This window comes from Pelmatolapia mariae, linkage group LG14 (assembly GCF_036321145.2).
Source record: "Pelmatolapia mariae isolate MD_Pm_ZW linkage group LG14, Pm_UMD_F_2, whole genome shotgun sequence".
In the NCBI taxonomy this organism is placed as follows: Eukaryota; Metazoa; Chordata; class Actinopteri; order Cichliformes; family Cichlidae; genus Pelmatolapia; species Pelmatolapia mariae.
Window position 1 is genome coordinate 6,234,688 of NC_086239.1, and position 18,566 is coordinate 6,253,253.

At 40.8% G+C, this 18,566-nt stretch overlaps 1 protein-coding gene across 4 annotated transcripts in view; it reads left to right on the forward strand.

The window, feature by feature from the left end:
- Nucleotides 1–16,158, forward strand: part of LOC134640785 (unconventional myosin-Ic-like) — a 59,360-nt gene extending 43,202 nt beyond the window's left edge. For all 4 annotated transcript variants that reach the window (XM_063492707.1, XM_063492708.1, XM_063492710.1 and 1 more), the window contains 25 exons: nucleotides 161–271; nucleotides 1,371–1,442; nucleotides 1,640–1,759; nucleotides 2,989–3,062; nucleotides 3,244–3,349; nucleotides 4,476–4,556; nucleotides 5,281–5,372; nucleotides 5,517–5,611; nucleotides 7,186–7,232; nucleotides 7,315–7,395; nucleotides 7,908–8,013; nucleotides 9,238–9,355; nucleotides 10,108–10,221; nucleotides 10,366–10,442; nucleotides 10,543–10,611; nucleotides 10,716–10,800; nucleotides 11,386–11,545; nucleotides 11,673–11,756; nucleotides 11,843–11,936; nucleotides 12,012–12,067; nucleotides 12,145–12,280; nucleotides 12,410–12,480; nucleotides 12,580–12,677; nucleotides 12,822–12,921; nucleotides 13,737–16,158. In XM_063492707.1, coding sequence (XP_063348777.1) covers nucleotides 161–271; nucleotides 1,371–1,442; nucleotides 1,640–1,759; nucleotides 2,989–3,062; nucleotides 3,244–3,349; nucleotides 4,476–4,556; nucleotides 5,281–5,372; nucleotides 5,517–5,611; nucleotides 7,186–7,232; nucleotides 7,315–7,395; nucleotides 7,908–8,013; nucleotides 9,238–9,355; nucleotides 10,108–10,221; nucleotides 10,366–10,442; nucleotides 10,543–10,611; nucleotides 10,716–10,800; nucleotides 11,386–11,545; nucleotides 11,673–11,756; nucleotides 11,843–11,936; nucleotides 12,012–12,067; nucleotides 12,145–12,280; nucleotides 12,410–12,480; nucleotides 12,580–12,677; nucleotides 12,822–12,921; nucleotides 13,737–13,763 — 2,274 coding nt within the window. In that variant the 3' untranslated portion in view covers nucleotides 13,764–16,158. The remainder of the gene's footprint in view (nucleotides 1–160; nucleotides 272–1,370; nucleotides 1,443–1,639; nucleotides 1,760–2,988; nucleotides 3,063–3,243; nucleotides 3,350–4,475; nucleotides 4,557–5,280; nucleotides 5,373–5,516; nucleotides 5,612–7,185; nucleotides 7,233–7,314; nucleotides 7,396–7,907; nucleotides 8,014–9,237; nucleotides 9,356–10,107; nucleotides 10,222–10,365; nucleotides 10,443–10,542; nucleotides 10,612–10,715; nucleotides 10,801–11,385; nucleotides 11,546–11,672; nucleotides 11,757–11,842; nucleotides 11,937–12,011; nucleotides 12,068–12,144; nucleotides 12,281–12,409; nucleotides 12,481–12,579; nucleotides 12,678–12,821; nucleotides 12,922–13,736) is intronic.
- The last annotated feature ends 2,408 nt before the right edge of the window (nucleotides 16,159–18,566 follow it).

The window sequence follows — 18,566 nt, forward strand, 5'->3', positions numbered from 1 at the left end:
ACTTGGATTCCTGTTCTCTCCGGATCTTAACTTTAATCAAAGCAGCTAGTATCAGTCTCATAAAGATAGCCTCGGCAGTAACTTCAGGTTAATCTTATCACGCCACAACCCTTTGTTCTTCTCCTTTTTTCTCACTCCTGTTCCCTCCGTCTCTGTGTAGGAGCTGCTGAACATAATCGCCAGCGTTCTCCATCTCGGCAATGTGCAGTATGGCGGAGAAGACAGCAATGCCTGCATCACTTCTGACATACAGATAAAGTACCTGGCCAGGGTAAGACAACGTTAGGATCACGAACACGCTCAGCGCCGCAACAGAGCCTTTATTTTTCAGACAAGTCCTTCATGGAAAGCAGAAGAAAAGTGAAAACAGAAGGATTGAATGTCACATATAAGGTATCCTGTATGAGGCAGACAAATTGCACATTTCTTTTCACTTCAAGCAAACATCTATTGAGCTGCTTTAGGTAATAATTTTCAGCAGTCTGCCGAGAACGTTAATAGCTATTCAAACTGTCCTATTCACTTGATAACTGCTTGTACCTCCACACAGGGAGCAGTCAAGGCTGAATGCAGTCTGCTTCCAGACCATTCATCTGTCCCTTTTTCTTATGTTTAAATTTAACATAAACCTTAACTTAGATTCAACGTTGTTTTGTTTTGTGTTATGGGGTCAAAAGTCAAAAGTCACTGTAACACGTCCGTCTCACTCTGTTAGTGCTGCTTTTTGGGGGTTTGAAAACATTCTGGGAAAAAGGTTGATTTGGACTGAGATGAGCTGGTTTGGTAACGGCGATCTGTCAAAACATTTTGTGCCGTATAACGTTCACGTGCATAATGAGGGAACATTTTCACACAAGGTGAGATTTTGGTTTTAAAAGGTCAAAGTTCACCTTTTACCCCAAAAGGTTGATTCTGTTCATCTGGACGTAGCGTTTTCAGTGGGAGAAACGTTTTGTCACCCATCCAAGTGACTTCTTCAGACTCTACATGTTCCTAACATCTAGAGTTGAATTCAGTATTATTGTCTAAGTTGTGTCTAATTCAGTGTTTCTCACAACTATATTTCTGCTACTTACTAAATGTTTTCTAATCGGGTATTGCCCAAAAAAAAGAAACTGCCCTCACTTCTGCTGGCAGGTTAGAGCTGACTTTGTGGAAATATGGGCCCCGCTTTTTTATTTTGTCAAGCATGCAATATGATCCTATCATTACTTTCCACAGAGAAAGCTCTCATTCATACCTTCAGTCTTCCAGTTAGACCAGGAGTCAGACCTAATGTGCAGATACCAGAGCAGTGCGTCACTGCCGACCAGCATGATGTCTGTGTGTGTCACCGTGGAGCTTCCTAACGCTGCTGTGCTTTTTTCCAGTTGTTAGGAGTGAATGTGTCAGTGCTGACGGAGGCGCTCACACACAAGAAGATCATTGCAAAGGGAGAGGAGGTGGGTTTGGATACACACTCTCATTGTGTGATAAGCATTTGTTTACAAAGCCTTCCTGTGTGTGTAATGTCTGCTCTAATAGTACAGTGATTTGTCTAACTGTCCCCGCTGAGCCGCGTGTAACTCTGGTTTTGTCAGTCTTTGCTTGTCTGCACTTGTCTCTCACCTTCCTGTCTCTCTGTGTGTTTCATCATCAGCTGATGAGCCCGCTGAACCTCGAGCAGGCATCGTCAGCCCGGGACGCTTTAGCCAAAGCCGTGTATGGACGTACCTTTACCTGGCTAGTTAACAAGATCAACACATCGCTGACATACACGGTATACACACGCACACATACAGTTGATAATGTTTTCAGTTCACTGTACTTTTATGTTTAACCTGGAGTCAGTTACTACATCTGTCACACTGATCACTGTAGCACAGAGCACATCAGTGTCCCTGTATTGTTACAGCACAGCTCCACCTTGTGGGCACAGTCTTGTATCATGTCCTGTAGTACCTTACTGGTAACAACTTGGACACAAATAGATTCAAATTAAAATAATCGATAAAATCTGTTTTTGTTCTTGTTTTTTGCCCAAAATGTTTCAATGAAGACCATGAAGCTTTAAAGTTTAAATCTTAACTTGTGATTTTCCTTAATAAAATGTGTTTATTGATAAATTTATAAGGCTACCCTTAGTTTAACTGTACCAAAAATTAAAAATGTATAGACAAAGTTTCAAGCCATATCAAAAAGCACACTAATAACAGCCATCATACATGCTGGACGCTGCACATGTTCATATACATTGAGTGCATTTCTTATTTCTATGGTTTCACATTTGTCATGAATATACACTTTTTTTATATTATCATACCTGTTACGTGAAATAATCCTATTTTCAAAAAAGGAAGAAAGAAAAGAAACTATACCAGTTTTAGCTTGTTTTCTATTTCCATAAATTTAACTTTTATATTTTCTTTCATTCTTTTCTCCTCAAGAATTAATCCATCTACTATGAACCATTACCTTTAAATCTAGAGGCTTATAAACAACCTTATTATCCTGCAGAGAACAAGAGGTAGATGTCTGGCTTACTTCCAGCAAACGTTTGCCTGAACCAGTCTTTATTTTTTCTTGTTTTTTTTTTTGTTTTGTTTTGTTTAGCCAGTGAAAGAGAGTAGCTAACATACTTGGTTTTAAATTAAGTTTAGAGTTTTCCTCTAAGTTCATTACTTTACAAATTCTTTTCCAACCTCTCAGTACATTAATGCCATGGCAGTTATCTATCTTAATGTTTTATTTCTGCAGAATGTTATTCAATCCAGTTATTATATAAATGCTAGCACTGGTCTGATTTACTGTATTGCTCAACCTCATTGGTAGTATTGTTCTGAGCAGCATAACAGCAGTTTTTTAGATGATGAAATGCCGCTTCCCTCACCCAGTTGATTTTCAAATATTTAAAGTGTTATGATTTCAATCTTTTGGTGTTTATTGTATGCTGGGACTTTCCTTTTCCTGTATATTACAAATACATTTTTTGTTTGTTTTTTATAACAGGGCGACTCTTCCAAGAATTACAGTGTCATTGGTCTGCTGGATATCTATGGCTTTGAGGTCTTCCAGCACAACAGGTACAACTACCCCCAAATTAGCCAATGAATCCTTTTTCCCTGTGCTAGAAAACTTAGATGAACTAATTTGGATGTGTTCCACTTCCATTGTCGTCTACTCTGTGAACAGTGTGACATAATAAACTAGAATCAACTGGTCTCTTTGCTTTGTCTTATCTGTCTCGTTTGTTGCATGTGTCAGCTTTGAGCAGTTCTGCATCAACTATTGTAACGAGAAACTGCAGCAGCTCTTCATCGAGCTCACCCTGAAGTCGGAGCAGGACGAGTACGAGGCCGAAGGCATCACGGTCAGACACTCCTCTCTGTCTCAGTGCCCATACACCCCAACTTTATTTGTGTAAAAAAATAAAGTTGTGCTGTGATCAACCTGTTGCCATATGTAGTTTCCCATTAAAAGTACTATGTGTTCCTCAGGTCTGGTTTCAGAAAGCTTAGACAGTGATGGCCATGGACCTTTTCCATCTGTAAAAAACCTGCTGTTTGCTTCTTCAGCTACAGCAAATGTACATGTAGATTTTTTTTCTCTCCAAAATTTTGTGCAGGGGTTTCCCTGCTCTGTGCACCGCTCTGCTCATCCTTTAAGGATTTCTTATTTACTTTTTCCACAGTTTGTTTTCATCAGTGGGTCAGTGAGAGTTCAGGCTCTGCAAAGAGCTCCTAATGCAATTGTGTCTGCAGTTTTCCAAAGTCAAGCCGATAATTGAATTCACTGTTCTGCTTTTTTTCCCTCAGAGTCTAAACTCAAAGTAATTTAGAGAAAGTGCACATATTTTTAGAAGATGCAGACCCATTAGAAATGAAGCCCTCTTATTGGTTGAGCTGAGGGAGGTGGGGGCCTTTTATTTACAGATTAAAAATTTCAACCTCTTAAAAAGATTGCATGTCAAAACAGGTCTGCACTGAAAGATGTTTCAAGATGCTGACTGTTCTCCTCACTTACTCTTATTCTCCTCATTTATATTCATTGAATTTTGATTTTGTTTGGCCCTTCAGAACAAGAGCATCTTGTTTTCATTCTAATGTAAATGTCTATGTGGTCAGAGAGCAAACAGGTTGTGGGAGAAGCTTGGATTCTCTTCTCAAAGAGTCCATTCTTATCTGATATCAGAGCTGTAGCCTGCCCTCTCTCTCTCTGCCATCTCAGTGGAAATAGTTTGACTGTGCTAAGAGCTAACAGGACCTGCAACCACCACACTCAGCCTGGGGTGCACTGTGATTTTGATTCTTATGCTTTCAAGTTGTTTTTGTGTCTTGGTCTTATCAATTTCTGGTGGCAGCTCAGATTTTAATGAGAAAAAAATCTATTAATGATTTCTTTTTCCTATCTGTGCAGCAGATCGCTGAGCTGCTCAACAATCAATGTCATTTTTTTTCTCTTAATGATCTGTAACCATAACTTTTGTGCATTTCCAGTGGGAGCCAGTGCAGTACTTCAACAACAAGATCATCTGTGACCTGGTGGAGGAGAAGTTTAAAGGCATCATCTCCATTCTGGTGAGGAGATATGCTAGTCTATCTCACTTATTGCTTATGTGGTCTAGAAGCAGAAATATTTAAAGAATTTATGGGTAAGCATATTAAAAAGATTAGTCTTTAGTGGAAAATATCAGACAAACAGAAATAATCCATGCATAGACAAGCACATAGACTTTTGTCTCCAGCTTCTTATTTAGTGCGTAGGCCTGAGAGTGACAGTCGAAGCAAAAACTAAAAATGGAAAATTGGAAAAAAAACAAAACAAACAAAGATGTGGTGAATTTGGTTGAAAAGTGACAGAACACTTCAGTCTGCAAGCTCCTCAGACAACAGCAGATTCAAACCACAAACCTCTTCCTGCAAGGCAAGCGCTGCTAACCACTGCGCACTGTGGGTCCAATAAGTGTTGGCTGTTCAGTGACTGCTATAAACAAGCCCACCATGTATCATCTACATTTAGATATGTTACTGTATGAATGAATAAAACTTATTTTTTGTGTTTAGAGACATTTTAGGGAGAAAATCAAACATATACCCTAAGACTAAGAGGAAAGTTATGATTTTAAAATGTGAAAGGGAGATGTTCCTGCTTACCTCAGTGAAAATTACACCTTTTGTTAGACAAGTGAACAAGACCTTTTGTCCCTGACCTTTAATACACAGGACACAACAGGCAAGTGTGACAGCCAAACTCTGAGAGTTTGTAGTCACAATATTTGACCTCTCTGTTCATGTGTCACAGGATGAGGAGTGTCTGAGGCCCGGAGATGCCAGTGACTTGACCTTCCTAGAGAAGCTGGAGGACACCGTAGGCGGACACGCACACTTTGTCACGTTAGTTTGATATTCTCTCTTCTCATCCACAGCTTATACAGTGTGATCTCACATAAAGTTCAGCTTGTCAGACTTTGAACTATTAAATGTATCCAGTTTATTTCCTGGTAAATCCACGTTGTTTGTTTGTGTTCTTCCCTGCAGTCACAAACTGGCAGATGCAAAGACCCGGAAGGTAATGGGCCGTGATGAATTCAGACTGCTGCATTACGCTGGGGAGGTTAACTACAATGTCAACGGTGTGTGTGTATTTATATATATATGTGTGTGTGGTTGTGTTGATGTGAGAGTGTACTGCTGTGAACAGTGTCAACATCAAAGTAGTGCTTCTTTTTTCTAAGTGGAAAAAAACAGCCAAGGACAGCGTGACCTCATGCCGTTGCATGTTTGTTATTGTGGTGAATTTGCAAAGCAGTCAGGCATGTCAGACTCCTTTCCAGTACTAAATACCAGTACTGTTTGATAATACTCCCAGTAAAGGGTAAAAACTCTGAGCAGAGCTCTAATACTTCACATAACAAAATCACATACATCAGGCCTGTTCTTGCACAGTTTGTTTGTAGCCATTAGCAGTGATGTGATGGATTTTTTATAAAGCTATATAAATAATCCAGTTTCTGATCATCTTCTTGACATTCGAACATAACAAGTAGCAATTTTGAACCCTTATTCTTAACGTTGCCCTGAGTCAACATTTCAGAAGCAACAAGCTAGTTAGCCACTAATACACTGTGTGAAAGTACTTCTTATGAAAATCCTGCTTCTTATGAATCTTGCTTGAAAAAGGTTAGTTCACCAATTTGGAAGGCTCACCTTAACAGAGAAAGCATACAGTTAGTAGTTACGTTATCCCTCAAATTAACCTGTAGTAGTAGTAGTAGTAGTAGTAGTAGTAGTAAGTACATTTGGATACAACTCTAAATATATCGGCCCATATTTGCTATTAAGCAAGCTGTTAAAGGTAACCTATTCTGTTCATATTTTTAAACTCTAATTCAGTAGCTTTGCATAATTCACAGTCCAAAATTATCCTTACGTATTTGCTTATCCCAGGACTTCATGCAGCCTTTTAGTTTAAAGTCTGACTGAAACAAGACAACGTTCTTGTGACTGGATGCCCCTCACTAACAAAGTATTTGAATAGCAGTTGGCTGGGGCCTGACCATATTAGAGAGATCCACTTTGAATGATGTAACACTCAGCCAAGAGTAGAAAGAAGCATCAGCCTGAACCCTAAGTTTCAGTGACTACTTGTACCTACACTGATCTTGAGCTGTTTGCTGTGGTTAAAATGAGCGTTTACATTACATTACATTGTAACAGGGTCATATATGAAAGGAAATGAGGAAAAGTCGCGTAGATCCGCTTTAAGACCACTTTGAAAGATCCTCAATTGAAAACAACTGGAATCATTAAAAACTTAAATACCATCTAAAGTATTTTCCAGCCGCCTGTCAGGCTAACATTAGCTCTGTTAGCTAACTTGTTACAGCTGGAAAATCAGAGAAAATAACATTTTTATTTAGTGTGGTATAAAATCAAATTCAGTATTAGAAAAGTCTTCAGTCTGTCTAAATTGAAAATGTACCACTGTTTGTTTGATTTTTTTTTTTTTATTAGTATTATTATTGTTTTAGCTTGCTTGCTGCATTGGGAGTTTTTCCCTTTGAAGGAAGACCAAGAAATAATCAGAGAATCTGGATTTTTTTCTCTCTCTCTCATTTGAAGAAGAGAAAGTCAGAGCAGTGGGCCAGTGATGAGTGTTAATGTGAGGTATTGCATTTTCACATCTGACTCTTTCTCTTTTCCTCAGGATTTTTGGACAAGAACAACGACCTGCTGTTCAGGAACCTAAAAGAGGTGAGACCGAGTTTAAGCAAACCATTTTCTTTCCCAGAGTTGACGTTCAGGCTAAACGTACCCTGCGTGTGTGTGTCTGCAGGTCATGTGTATGTCAGAGAACAAGATCCTGACGCAGTGCTTTAACAGGGAAGAGCTGAGTGACAAGAAGCGTCCGGATACGGTGAGATACCTCAGTGTCCATCTGTGCCTCCCTGCTTCAATTTCTGAGGTTTCCTGAGGTCTGCCGTGTTTTTCCTTGTTTGCATCCCAGCATACTTTCCCACAGCAAAACAAACAGTGGTGTGTTTCCCCTCTCCAGTGCTGAGTGGGCGGTCTGATGGGGATTCTCTGTGGCTACCCACTCACTGAGGAATTCCCTGACACTTGTATGTCCTCCATGCACGCTCGCTCACACAGGACCTGTCACAGGCTGGCGGGTTAAGAGTCCCAGTCCTCCACACTGGGCCCAGTGTTCAGTGTCAGCTGGACTTGCCGTCACATCGCCGCCCCCTGCTTACGTTGCTCTTCTTAGCTCATCCTCTCTGTCAGCAGGCTTCAGTTTGCTCTTCTCCTCGTCACTTTTTATCTTTTTAAGTCTTTGCTCCATTTGCCACCTAGCGTCCTCTTGCCTTCATCTCTCTATCCCCTGCTAACCACCTCTCATCCATCATATCTCTGTGTCTGCCCCTCCAGGCAGCCACCCAGTTCAAAGCCAGTCTGGCGAAACTCATGGAGATCCTGATGTCCAAGGAGCCGTCGTACGTGCGCTGTATCAAGCCCAATGACTCCAAGCAGTCAGGTATGATTTCAAGTCCTTTTTCTGTTAATGTAGTGCAGAACACAATAGAGAGCATTCTTTCAAATGTTGTTGTTAAATGTTTGAATCGATTGTTCGCCTCATTCGGTGACAGCTAGTGGATCACGATTTCATAATGATCTCATATCCATCATCAATTTTTCCTTTTAGTCTTAGATTTTGCATTGAAAAAAAGCAAACTATGGAACAATACTTTCCTCACAAACACGACATAAATAATAAATCCAGGGCTCAACAAAGAGTATAAGTGTGAGGCCAGGAATGAGAGGAAGACAGTGAGGTGACATATAGGTGTCAGATGTTGAGTAAATTGGGAGCATTTATGTCCGTTTGTGTGTACCTGCATACGCCTGACCCTCTCCCACATATTATTGCCTCCTATTACTCCCTATAACAAAATTATGGTATTTTTGCTCTTATTACTACCAGCTGCCATCACCACTCTAAGTGATGGTAATAAAAACAGTTGACAGATGTGAGCTTTCTACTCTCTTTAATCTGTTCAAACAAAACCAGTGACTTTACTGGACATTTACAAAGAAGCCTGTTGTTTTGGTGGAGACCTGTGCTAATACTGTTTTCCAATTGCAAAGCTTACATTTAGGTGTAGTTCATAAATTTAGATTTCAACAGCATTAAAATGTTTCAAGTGCACGTAGTAAGTTTTAACTCTGTGCTTTATTTGTCTGTTAATGTTTCACACTATATAAATTCAGATTTTCAAAATAAAATACTCCTGTAATAAAGTTGTTTTTTGTTGTTTGTTGATTTACAGCTCGATTCAGATTGCTATGAGTGTTAGTATTTTTCAGAGGGCCAATGCCAGCTTTATGCAATACTTTTAGTAAAAGGAGCTTCAACAAGATAATAATTTCCCCACAAACCTCACATTCATTCTGATATTTCAAAAATTCTGACCAAAGCAGGTTGGATTTGGGGTTGTTTTGTTTGTTTGTTTGTTTGTTTTGTTTTGTTTTCTGCTCCATCAGTAGCTGCAGTGGACCTCTCCGTGTGGTCGTCAGTATATCGGACCGGCCCTTTGTTTCTCTCCACAGTTGGCCTTTTGTTGGTTTCACACTGTTTCTTTGTCCTGTGTCACTCCCACTCCTGCTGCTTAGCATTTACTGGTTTTCTCTGGTTCATTTTGCTCTGCTGCCTTTCACATTTTTCTCACTGAGCCTGCTCTCCTTCTGCTCTCCGTCACAGGTCGATTTGATGAAGTATTGATCCGTCACCAGGTCAAGTATCTGGGACTGATGGAGAATCTGCGGGTGAGGAGGGCAGGCTTTGCCTACAGACGCCGCTACGAGGTGTTCCTGCAGAGGTGATCTGCCACCACTAACATGTTTCCACAACATCTGCTGGTGTCATCGCCTCAGTACACATGGATACCTCAGTACACATATAGTAGCTTTTAACACCTACCAAAAGTCTCAAATACCTCCTCCTCATACCCCAAGTCATTGGCAGCAAAACAAGAAAAAAGTGCAAAGCTGCTCAACAGTGACTATTCACAGTATATAAACTGAATATGAATGAGAGTAAACCTATGCTGGTGTAGAGCTATTATTCTTCTCTCAGGGTGAGTGGCCTTTTATGCCAAAGTGTCTTAAATCAGACACTCACCTTCTGCTATCATTGCTAACTTTAAATTTGGAATAAAGGGTGAAAAAAAGAAGTTTCCTGAAGCAAAAAAGGGGAAACAGAAAATTCCTTGTTACTTCCTGTGACGTTAGGCAAAAGCACTAAATCCTCACAGGTCAGAGGCTGGAACAAGGGATCATTTGGCAGTCTTACTATAGATAAATCAAACAGAGCTTACATATTGCACATTATTTCTCTGACTGGTTTGTGCTCTCCTGAGACATTTATTTAGCTGTCTTAGTATGTCTTTATCTGTTAAAAGGCGGGTCTCTGATAATGATCAGGCAGAGGTGAGACAAACAAATAAAGGCTGGCCTCCAAATAGAAACTATAGAAATAGCTGGCTAACCTGCTGTCTTATAAACAGCCAGACCCTTTTAGTTTTTGATTTAATTCAAATGATTACTTTGTTTTTTTCCTGTTTACATTTAGATACAAGTCCCTGTGTCCAGGCACGTGGCCTAATTGGGACGGGAAGCTGTCAGATGGAGTTTCCACATTGGTCAAACACTTGGGATACAAGCCTGAGGAGTACAAAATGGGCAGGTCAGCAGCACTGTCTGATGAAGATGTCAAAACAAATCTGTCATTTCTGGCAGCTGTCACAGATCCTGTAGTATAAGAAGCACTGTCCCATATTTTGACTTTCTTTATCATGTCTGTAATTCCATGTATTTCATAACTACTTAGATCCAAAATCTTCATCCGCTTCCCAAAGACCTTGTTTGCCACAGAGGATGCACTGGAGACCAGGAAACACAGTCTCGGTAAGAGTTGGCAAGTCTCGATCTGACGCATGTATGCCGTTAATATTGCTGACAGACGATGTGCTGCAGGTTTGAGCTTGTTGCCTCTGTCCCCACACAGCCACCAAGCTGCAGGCGGGGTGGAAAGGCTACAGCCAGAAGTGCAAATTCCAGAAACTCAGAAACTCAGGTAGGGAGGTTTATATAAAGTTTATACACAATTGCTGGCATGTGTATCTCATATTTACAATAAACCTGGACCATTTATTTATGTGAATTTGCTGTATCTGGCAGCTATTGCAGTCCAGGCGTGGTGGAGGGGAATCCTGGCCAGAAGAAGGGCCCAGCGTAGACGACAGGCAGCAAATACAATCCGCAGGTACAGATTATACCGGATCCAACCAGTAGATGGTGCCATACTTTAATGAAAACATTTATCCATAGAGACCAAGTTTTTGTGTCAGAGGCTGTGGACCATTGGAGCAGCCTCAAGTGGAGATTAGAGGAACTGCAGCTTTTTGGCACTTTAGTATTCCCAAAGGATTGCGCTTACACGTGACTGTGAAATGCAAAGTATGGGAAGCTCTGTTTGGTTTCATTTAAACATATTTAATTACAACCTTATTACCTTACCTCATTTGCCTTAATTACTAACAGTCAGATTTCGTGTTTTACTCAACAGACTTGCTTTGAGGATCAGTCCTAATAATAATCACTTAAGTAAAGTGAAACAAAATGCAGAATAATTGTCAGGGGGACAATGAAGTAATTGAATTGGAAAAAACAAATCATTACATTCTGAAAGCTATGAAAGTTCCAATGAGTTCAAGAAGACACGCCCTTCTTTCTTTTTAAAAAATAAAAGGGTGCTGTTTCATTCTAATGTTTCCCTTAGGATTAGTGTGAAAAAACTTTATGTTGCTGGTCTTTGCTGATTCCAGCTCCTTTCTTGTCTCTCCATCAGGTTCATCAAAGGCTTCATCTACCGTAACAAGGAGCGCTGTCCAGAGAACGAGTATTTCCTGGATTATGTGCGCTACTCTTTCCTCATGAACCTCCGCAAGAACCTGCCCAAAAATGTCCTGGACAAGAGCTGGCCCACTCCTCCAGCTGCTCTCACTGAGGTCAGAATTCAGAATTGACTAAAAAATGTTCATGTAAATGTTCTGTCCGGTAAGACCTTCTCATATAGAAAATGAGTGAAAATTGAAGCCCGTAGTCAAGTAATGTGAAACCTCTGTGTGTCTGTAGGCGTCTGAGCATTTGCGTAAAATGTGCATGCAGAACATGGTGTGGAGTTACTGCAAGAAGATCAGTCCTGAGTGGAAACATCAGGTGATGACTGCCCCGCGCTCTCTATCACACTGTAAGTTTTCTGGTTTGCTGCTTGCTGCATTCACATCACTCTCGCCTTTGAATAGATGGAGCAGAAGATGATTGCCAGCGAGATCTTCAAAGACAAGAAGGACAACTACCCACAGAGCGTGCCCAAGCTGTTTGTCAGCACCAGACTCGGTAAGCCATTGCTCACTCTGCAGCCAACGAGCTAGAAATGCTTTCAGATCAGTGAACGTGTCTGCTCTTATTCAGATGGCGAGAACATTAACCCCAAAGTTGTGCAGGCTCTGGGCAGTGAGAAGATGAAGGTTAGTGAAGCTTTAGGCAGTTTTAACTACAAGCTCAGCATCAGTATGTACTGATCTTCCTGCGCTTTTGTCCCCAGTATGCAGTGCCGGTCACCAAGTACGACAGGAGGGGCTACAAGCCCCGCCACCGGCAGCTGCTGCTCACTGCCAACAGTGTCGTTATTGCAGAGGAGGGCAAGCTCAAGCAGCGCATTGACTACGGCACTCTGAAAGGTCAGAGGTCAAAAACAGACAGACGCTTCTCGTGTCGTCTTGTCTTTTAGCGGGTGTTTGTCACATGATTTGGAATGGATTGACATTTTGAAAAGAAAACGGCCACTAATTGTTTTGCTGTGTTTGCAGGCATCTCGGTCAGCTCTCTTAGCGATGGCGTGTTTGTTCTGCACGTGCCCAGTGAGGACAACAAACAAAAGGTGAAGATGAGGACACCTAACTGCTTTGCTGCTGTTTAAAAGAAGAAAAAAAAGTCCCACAGAAAAAACTAATTTGCGTCTGCCTGTTTTTCCTCGCAGGGAGATGTGGTTCTGCAGAGCGACCACGTGATTGAGACCCTGACCAAGGTCGCCATCTGCGCTGACAAAATCAACAGCATCAACATCAACCAGGGCAGGTGAGAGGCAGAAACACACACACTGTTCCCCACAAAGCTGTGCACAGTCTGCACTGGTAGTCTCAGGCTCCTTTCACGTTAATCATTCTGGAGTACTTCATGAGTGTCTTCATGATTCTCACTGCCCCTCTGTTGCTTCCCCAGTATAAAGTTTACAATGGGTCAGGGGAAGGAGGGGATAATAGATTTCACACCTGGATCAGAACTGCTGGTGGCCAAAGCTAAGAACGGACACTTGTCTGTGGTGAGTGTGCTTTATCATCTTCTGCATCATTATCAGTTCTATGTTTTTGTCAGCAAAGTGTTTATAGATGTTTTTTGGGGGTTTTTTTGTCTTTTGCTAGTTACCTTACTTTTTATAATGCACTTGTTGTATACTCGTTTTTCAGTCTGCATTAATGAGTGCTGGTGCAGCTTTAAAGGGTGTATCTACACATCATTCACAGTTCTAAATAAGCATTTAAACCAGCTTTCTTTTAATTGGTTGCCCGACCACCTGCCAACAGCGGGTGGGTGGAGCATCTGTGTTCAAAGCCAGAGCAGTGTGCGTGAGATGACCATATTAGGTTGTAATAAACACACGGCAGACTGGTCCACATCTTAATGCTTTTCAGCATTCTTTATTACTATCACACACACGGTTGCTGTACAAACCACAGCTACAGCTCAACATACCAACAATAACACTGACAGGAGCCAGTACAGACTTTAAAGCCAGCGAAGCGTGATTGCAGCTGCTGCTTAGGTGTGTCCACCTCCCCTGCAGTGGCACCGCAGACCATGCCCTGCTCTCAGTGATGTCATGTAGATGCAAGAATAGAAAAACCTTTCTGAGCCTCTTAGCTTATTCAGTTCTATTGTTTTTGTTCCTCTAAGAAAAAAAGAAAAAAATGTCGCTAGTTGCTACAGGAACAGCTTTGCTGACTGATTTGAATCGATTTACTGATTCTGACTGTTGTTGTATACTGTTCAACTGCTGTGAATAAAGATTTTGGTGTAAAGCAGTACACAACAGTTTCTGAGTTAAGGTGAAACGTTTTTCCTCCGGCTTCCTTTCAGACGGCTCCCAGGCTGAACTCCAGATGATGGCCACTCTGACCACACACACCAGGACCCATGTCCTCCTGACCTCTGCCATCCACCAATCACATGACTGCAGACTCCACTCTGCTTAAGCCAATCAGATGCAAACTGTCACTAGATGTGTGGCATGTGTTTCCGATTTAAACAAAAAACGATAAAAATCCAGCTAAACTAATTGATATATTTATGTTTATAGATAATATTTTTGGGATTAATGCTGTTTAAATATTCTGATTTTATATATGAGGCCAAGGGATAACAAATATATTTGGTGCAATTTTCTTGCACCAGCTGTTTATTGTGCTTTATATGGGAACATGACCAAGAAAACAATAAGGAAAGTGTTAGAATAGAAGACAGTGAGACGAAGGGGGCTGTTGTGGATCAAAGTCAGGGTCAGCTGTTGCCTCTTCTTTTTTCTTTTTTTTCCCGTTTACTTTTTTATTTTTATTTTGCTCCTTTGTCTGCCTGACACTGCTTTGTTAACTGGGCCAGTTATTAAAGCCGTATCTTGTTGCGGAGTGTTAAGAACAAGGTTTGACAGCATGTAGGACAGATGCTGGGAGGTTTGACAAGGAGGAACAGGAACTTTTCGAACATTCAGTAAAGATTTGAGGCCAAAAAAAACTTTTTAGTGTCAGATGTGGCTGAAAATACCTTAAAGAGTTCAATTTACTACTGAATACTCTTCAAAATCTTTATTTGTACAGTGTTTGAGTAAGAAGAGAGGTAATTGTGAGAGAATCACCGCAGCATGTTCTGTAAATGCTGCAAGAAAAGAACAAAGTAAGTGAGACGGGTTTGTGGTACAGTCAAGAGAAAGACGGAGAGAGAAGTGAGGGTGCAGCAGTGGTTTGCCTTGATGCTAGGTGCTTGTGCCTTTCTCTCGGACTTTATTTACAGCAGTTTTACAGCTCTTCACCGCTGTGTGAGAACCATGACGCTCCAATGAGTCGAGTTAAGTGCAGATGGGAACCTGCCATCCTCTCAATGAACGTTGGATTAACACCAGCAGCAGCAGCATGTACAGCACACACCAATTGTTCACCACCACAGAGTCCGTCCATCACTATGTCTGCCCTCCGTTCCACCCTCCTCACTGCCTGTTACACTCAACTAGGTTATTACACCTAAATAGGCTTTCACCAGTCTGACAGCTAACAGCATTTTGGCTTTTAAAAATAATAATAATAATAATAATAATAATAATAACTTTAGCCCTGTGAGACTAAATTTTAAAGCTGTATTTGGTTCAGCAGTGTTTGTACTTTAATATTGGGCTATGTTAAAAGGCCAAAAGATGCTATTAATCAATGAAAAGATTGAATTGACAAGAGTCTCATGTCTTAATTGTAAATATGTAGCTACATCCAGCAAGCAGTTAGCTTGATTTAGGAGAGAATAATGGCCAGATTTGTGGGAAAGACTTTAGTTTGATTTATGGGAAATGTCCAGGAAATCTTGTTGTTTCTTAAAAACCCTCCTACACATTTTGGTTTTGTAATCATTAATGAAGACAGAATGTAACTCTGAGCTTTATATCTCCAATATAGCCTATTGGAAGGCTAACTCTTTTCTTTGCAATTATAATCAAGCTAACAGTTTCCTCGCTGTAGCCTCATGATGTTCATTCACTCATATGGGACAACAAAAGTAGACTTCTCAGAGTAGGACACCATCTGAAAGGCCAAGAAAATGCCATCTGACGCCAACTGTCACAGCAGAAGTTGTTCAGGTGTAACATATCCTGTAGTACAGTTCAGACATTTCTGTTTAGCCCTGTCTCTGACCTCTGACCCCTGATTCTCCCTGAAGCCTGCAGCTGAGACCAAAGATGGGGGAAAGGTTTTGCTCTGGAAAACTTTTGAGAGGAGCTCCAAAATGTTTCCACTTGATGTCAGAACTTTGTCTCTGAGTGCTGCTGCTGCTGCTGCTGCTGTGTGCATTAGTCAAAGGCCCTGTTGATTTCTAGTGATTATGTGTTGTATGATTAATATGATGTTATGGTGTCGTACTAAATGTTGTTGGAGATGTAAATGTCCATTTTTGTTGTGTTGAAAATGAGCGACTCAAGCCAAGCGAGGTTTGACGATGTGAAACGTTTTGGGGAAGAAGAAGCTTTTTGGTGTTTGTTAACCCAAACTTTGTCCATGTGCCTTTGTTAGTATAGCAATATAAGACGTGTCTGGGAAGAGGAAGACCTCTGTTAGCCTGCCTGGAGGTGTTCCCTCTCTGTGTATAAGCTTTATTCAAACCAAGTCTGTCTGTTGATTCACAGATACACTCTTGTTATCACTCCTGAGTTACTGTATCCACCAAACCAATGTAGAATTCTGCCAACACACTAAACCATGACATAGAATTTGAAGAATGAATAAATTTGAAAATTAAAAACAAACTAGCTGTGTCTGCTGGGTGTTGCTTTTTATGTATGTGTGACCTGTCCTTTTTTTTCCAAAGGGGTTGTTAAGTAGCCCAGAGTTAATAAAATGGCAACAACATGCCATTTGCAAACAACATACCAAATGCAAATCTCAGAGTTAGGGTGTGTCACTAAGATTGTAATTTATTAAATTTTTTTTAAGACACCTGAAAACATTCATATTTATAAACGATTAGCAACTGAAACTAAACAGGAAACGCTTAAAGTGAACCGGTTGTGCTTATCCATATAACACACTCATCTGCCACTTTATTAGGTGCTAGACCTGAGTTGGACACCGTTTGTCTTCAAAGCTCTTTTTAAATCTTCGTGGCATAGATTCAGCAAGGTGCTGGAAACTTTCCTCACAGATGGCTTTGTGGCATGATGTGTTATCCTGCTGGAAGCAGCCATCAGAAGATGCTACACTGATCATGAAGGGATGGACATGCTCAGCAAGAACACTCAGGTAGGCTGTGACATTTAAGCAGTGTTCAGGTGGTACTAAGGGCCTAAAGTGTGCTGCTGTAGCCCATCTGCTTCAAGTTTAGATATGTTGTGCATTCACAGCTCTTCTGCATATCTTGATTTAAATGAGTGGTTATTTCCTTTGGTCACACTGCCTTGAGCAGATACTAGTCTACTCTAACCTTTGGCATCAACGCTGGATATTCTCTCTGTAAACAGTAGAAATGGTTGTGTGGGGATATCTCAGTAGATCCATTTTTGAAATACTCAAACCAGCCTCACTGGCACCAACAATCAAAAATCAAGTCACTTAAATCACATCCTCTCCTCTTTCTGATAACTAGTTTGAGCGTCAGCAGGTTGGTTTGACAGATATGTCCATGACCAAATACACTGAGTTGTTGCCATGTGATTGGCTGATTAGATATTTATGTTAAAGAGCGGTCGATACAGTGATCAGTGAGTGTAAAAGGTTTAGGTGATAAGCAAACTGATTGGTGAGTGTTTATACAGCGCGTTTCAGATAAACAGGTCACTATGTGCACAAATGACCCATGTGAGGCAAATGCTCCACCCACCTGCCATTCAAACTTTCTCTTTGCGAGGGGCAGCCAATCAGGAGAAAGTTAGCTTAAAGTAACATGAACCGAAATTACTACTTTCAGTGTTCAGTGGATGAACCGAGGAACCGCACCAGGCCTCGGTATATGATAAATAAGGATCGTTTTCAATGTTGAAACATGGAAAGCTACTCCATTAGAATCCAACAAAAGTAGTATAGAGGTAAAAACTGTCATTATGGGCCTATTTTAATTTTTTAAAAATCTATCAAAAATAAGAAATCAAATTAAACATCAAAATAATGGAACAGTAACAAGTTGTATGAATGACTTGTTGGTGTTTTACGGCTTGCTCTGTTTAAAGTTGCTTTCTTGAGTAGCAGTTTTCATACTTACTGGTTCCCTTCTTCACACTGTGGTGTTATGAGATGGACTGAAGATAGATGGAGGTCCTGCAACAACAGGAGCCTGGAAAGTTACAAACCTCATGAGTGTCAACTAGTTCAGGCTGCTGAGGCACTGCTTTATAATCTGCAGGCTGTTGCCACGTCAGAATCCCATTTTGAGACTTTCACCACATCAGTCTTGTGCTTACAGACAACATCTTGCATAAATATTGTATTTATTAAAGTCATTGGGGGGAATTTTAGCCTATAATCAACATATGAAGCACACTGCTGGGGGAAACAAATATTGACAGGAAACAACAAAGCTTATAAAAACTGTCAAACACCTCCCTATACTTCATGGTGTAAGTGTATATGCTGTGCAGCTGCTCAAGTTCACCCCGTTGTATCAATCATTAACTAATTTAAAAAAAAAAAAATCCAAGTTGGATGTTTTATAAAATACAGATCAACCTGATAGCATCAGAAAACTCATGCACAAACTGCACTGCAGGCAGTGAGACGCCAGAGCCACAACGGCTAATATCATATTTTTCATTTAAACCATGTGGGGATAGAGCCACATACAGGAGTCAAATCTGATCCAAATTACCTCCTCAAAAGATCAGGGATGGTTGTGTCAGTGCTACAGAATACCTAACATGTCACAAAAGCAATGATCTCCATCTCCAAAGTGTCTGTTGTTGTGGGGAGGATGAAATAGGAATGCAGCTATCTGAGTCCCACTGAAAATGCTATGTCCAGATTAACACAATCAACTTTTTGGAATTGAGCGTGCATCAAGACCTGTTTGAATCTGATTCAACAGACTCCTTTAAATGGCTCCACTGATCACGTGAGTGCTGATCATGTGATTCTGCTGTCAAACAGTTTAGAGGTCTGTGCTATAGTGAACACTAGGTTTCCCGCTGAACCTTTGAGAAGCACATTTTCAGTGGTTTAACTGTCT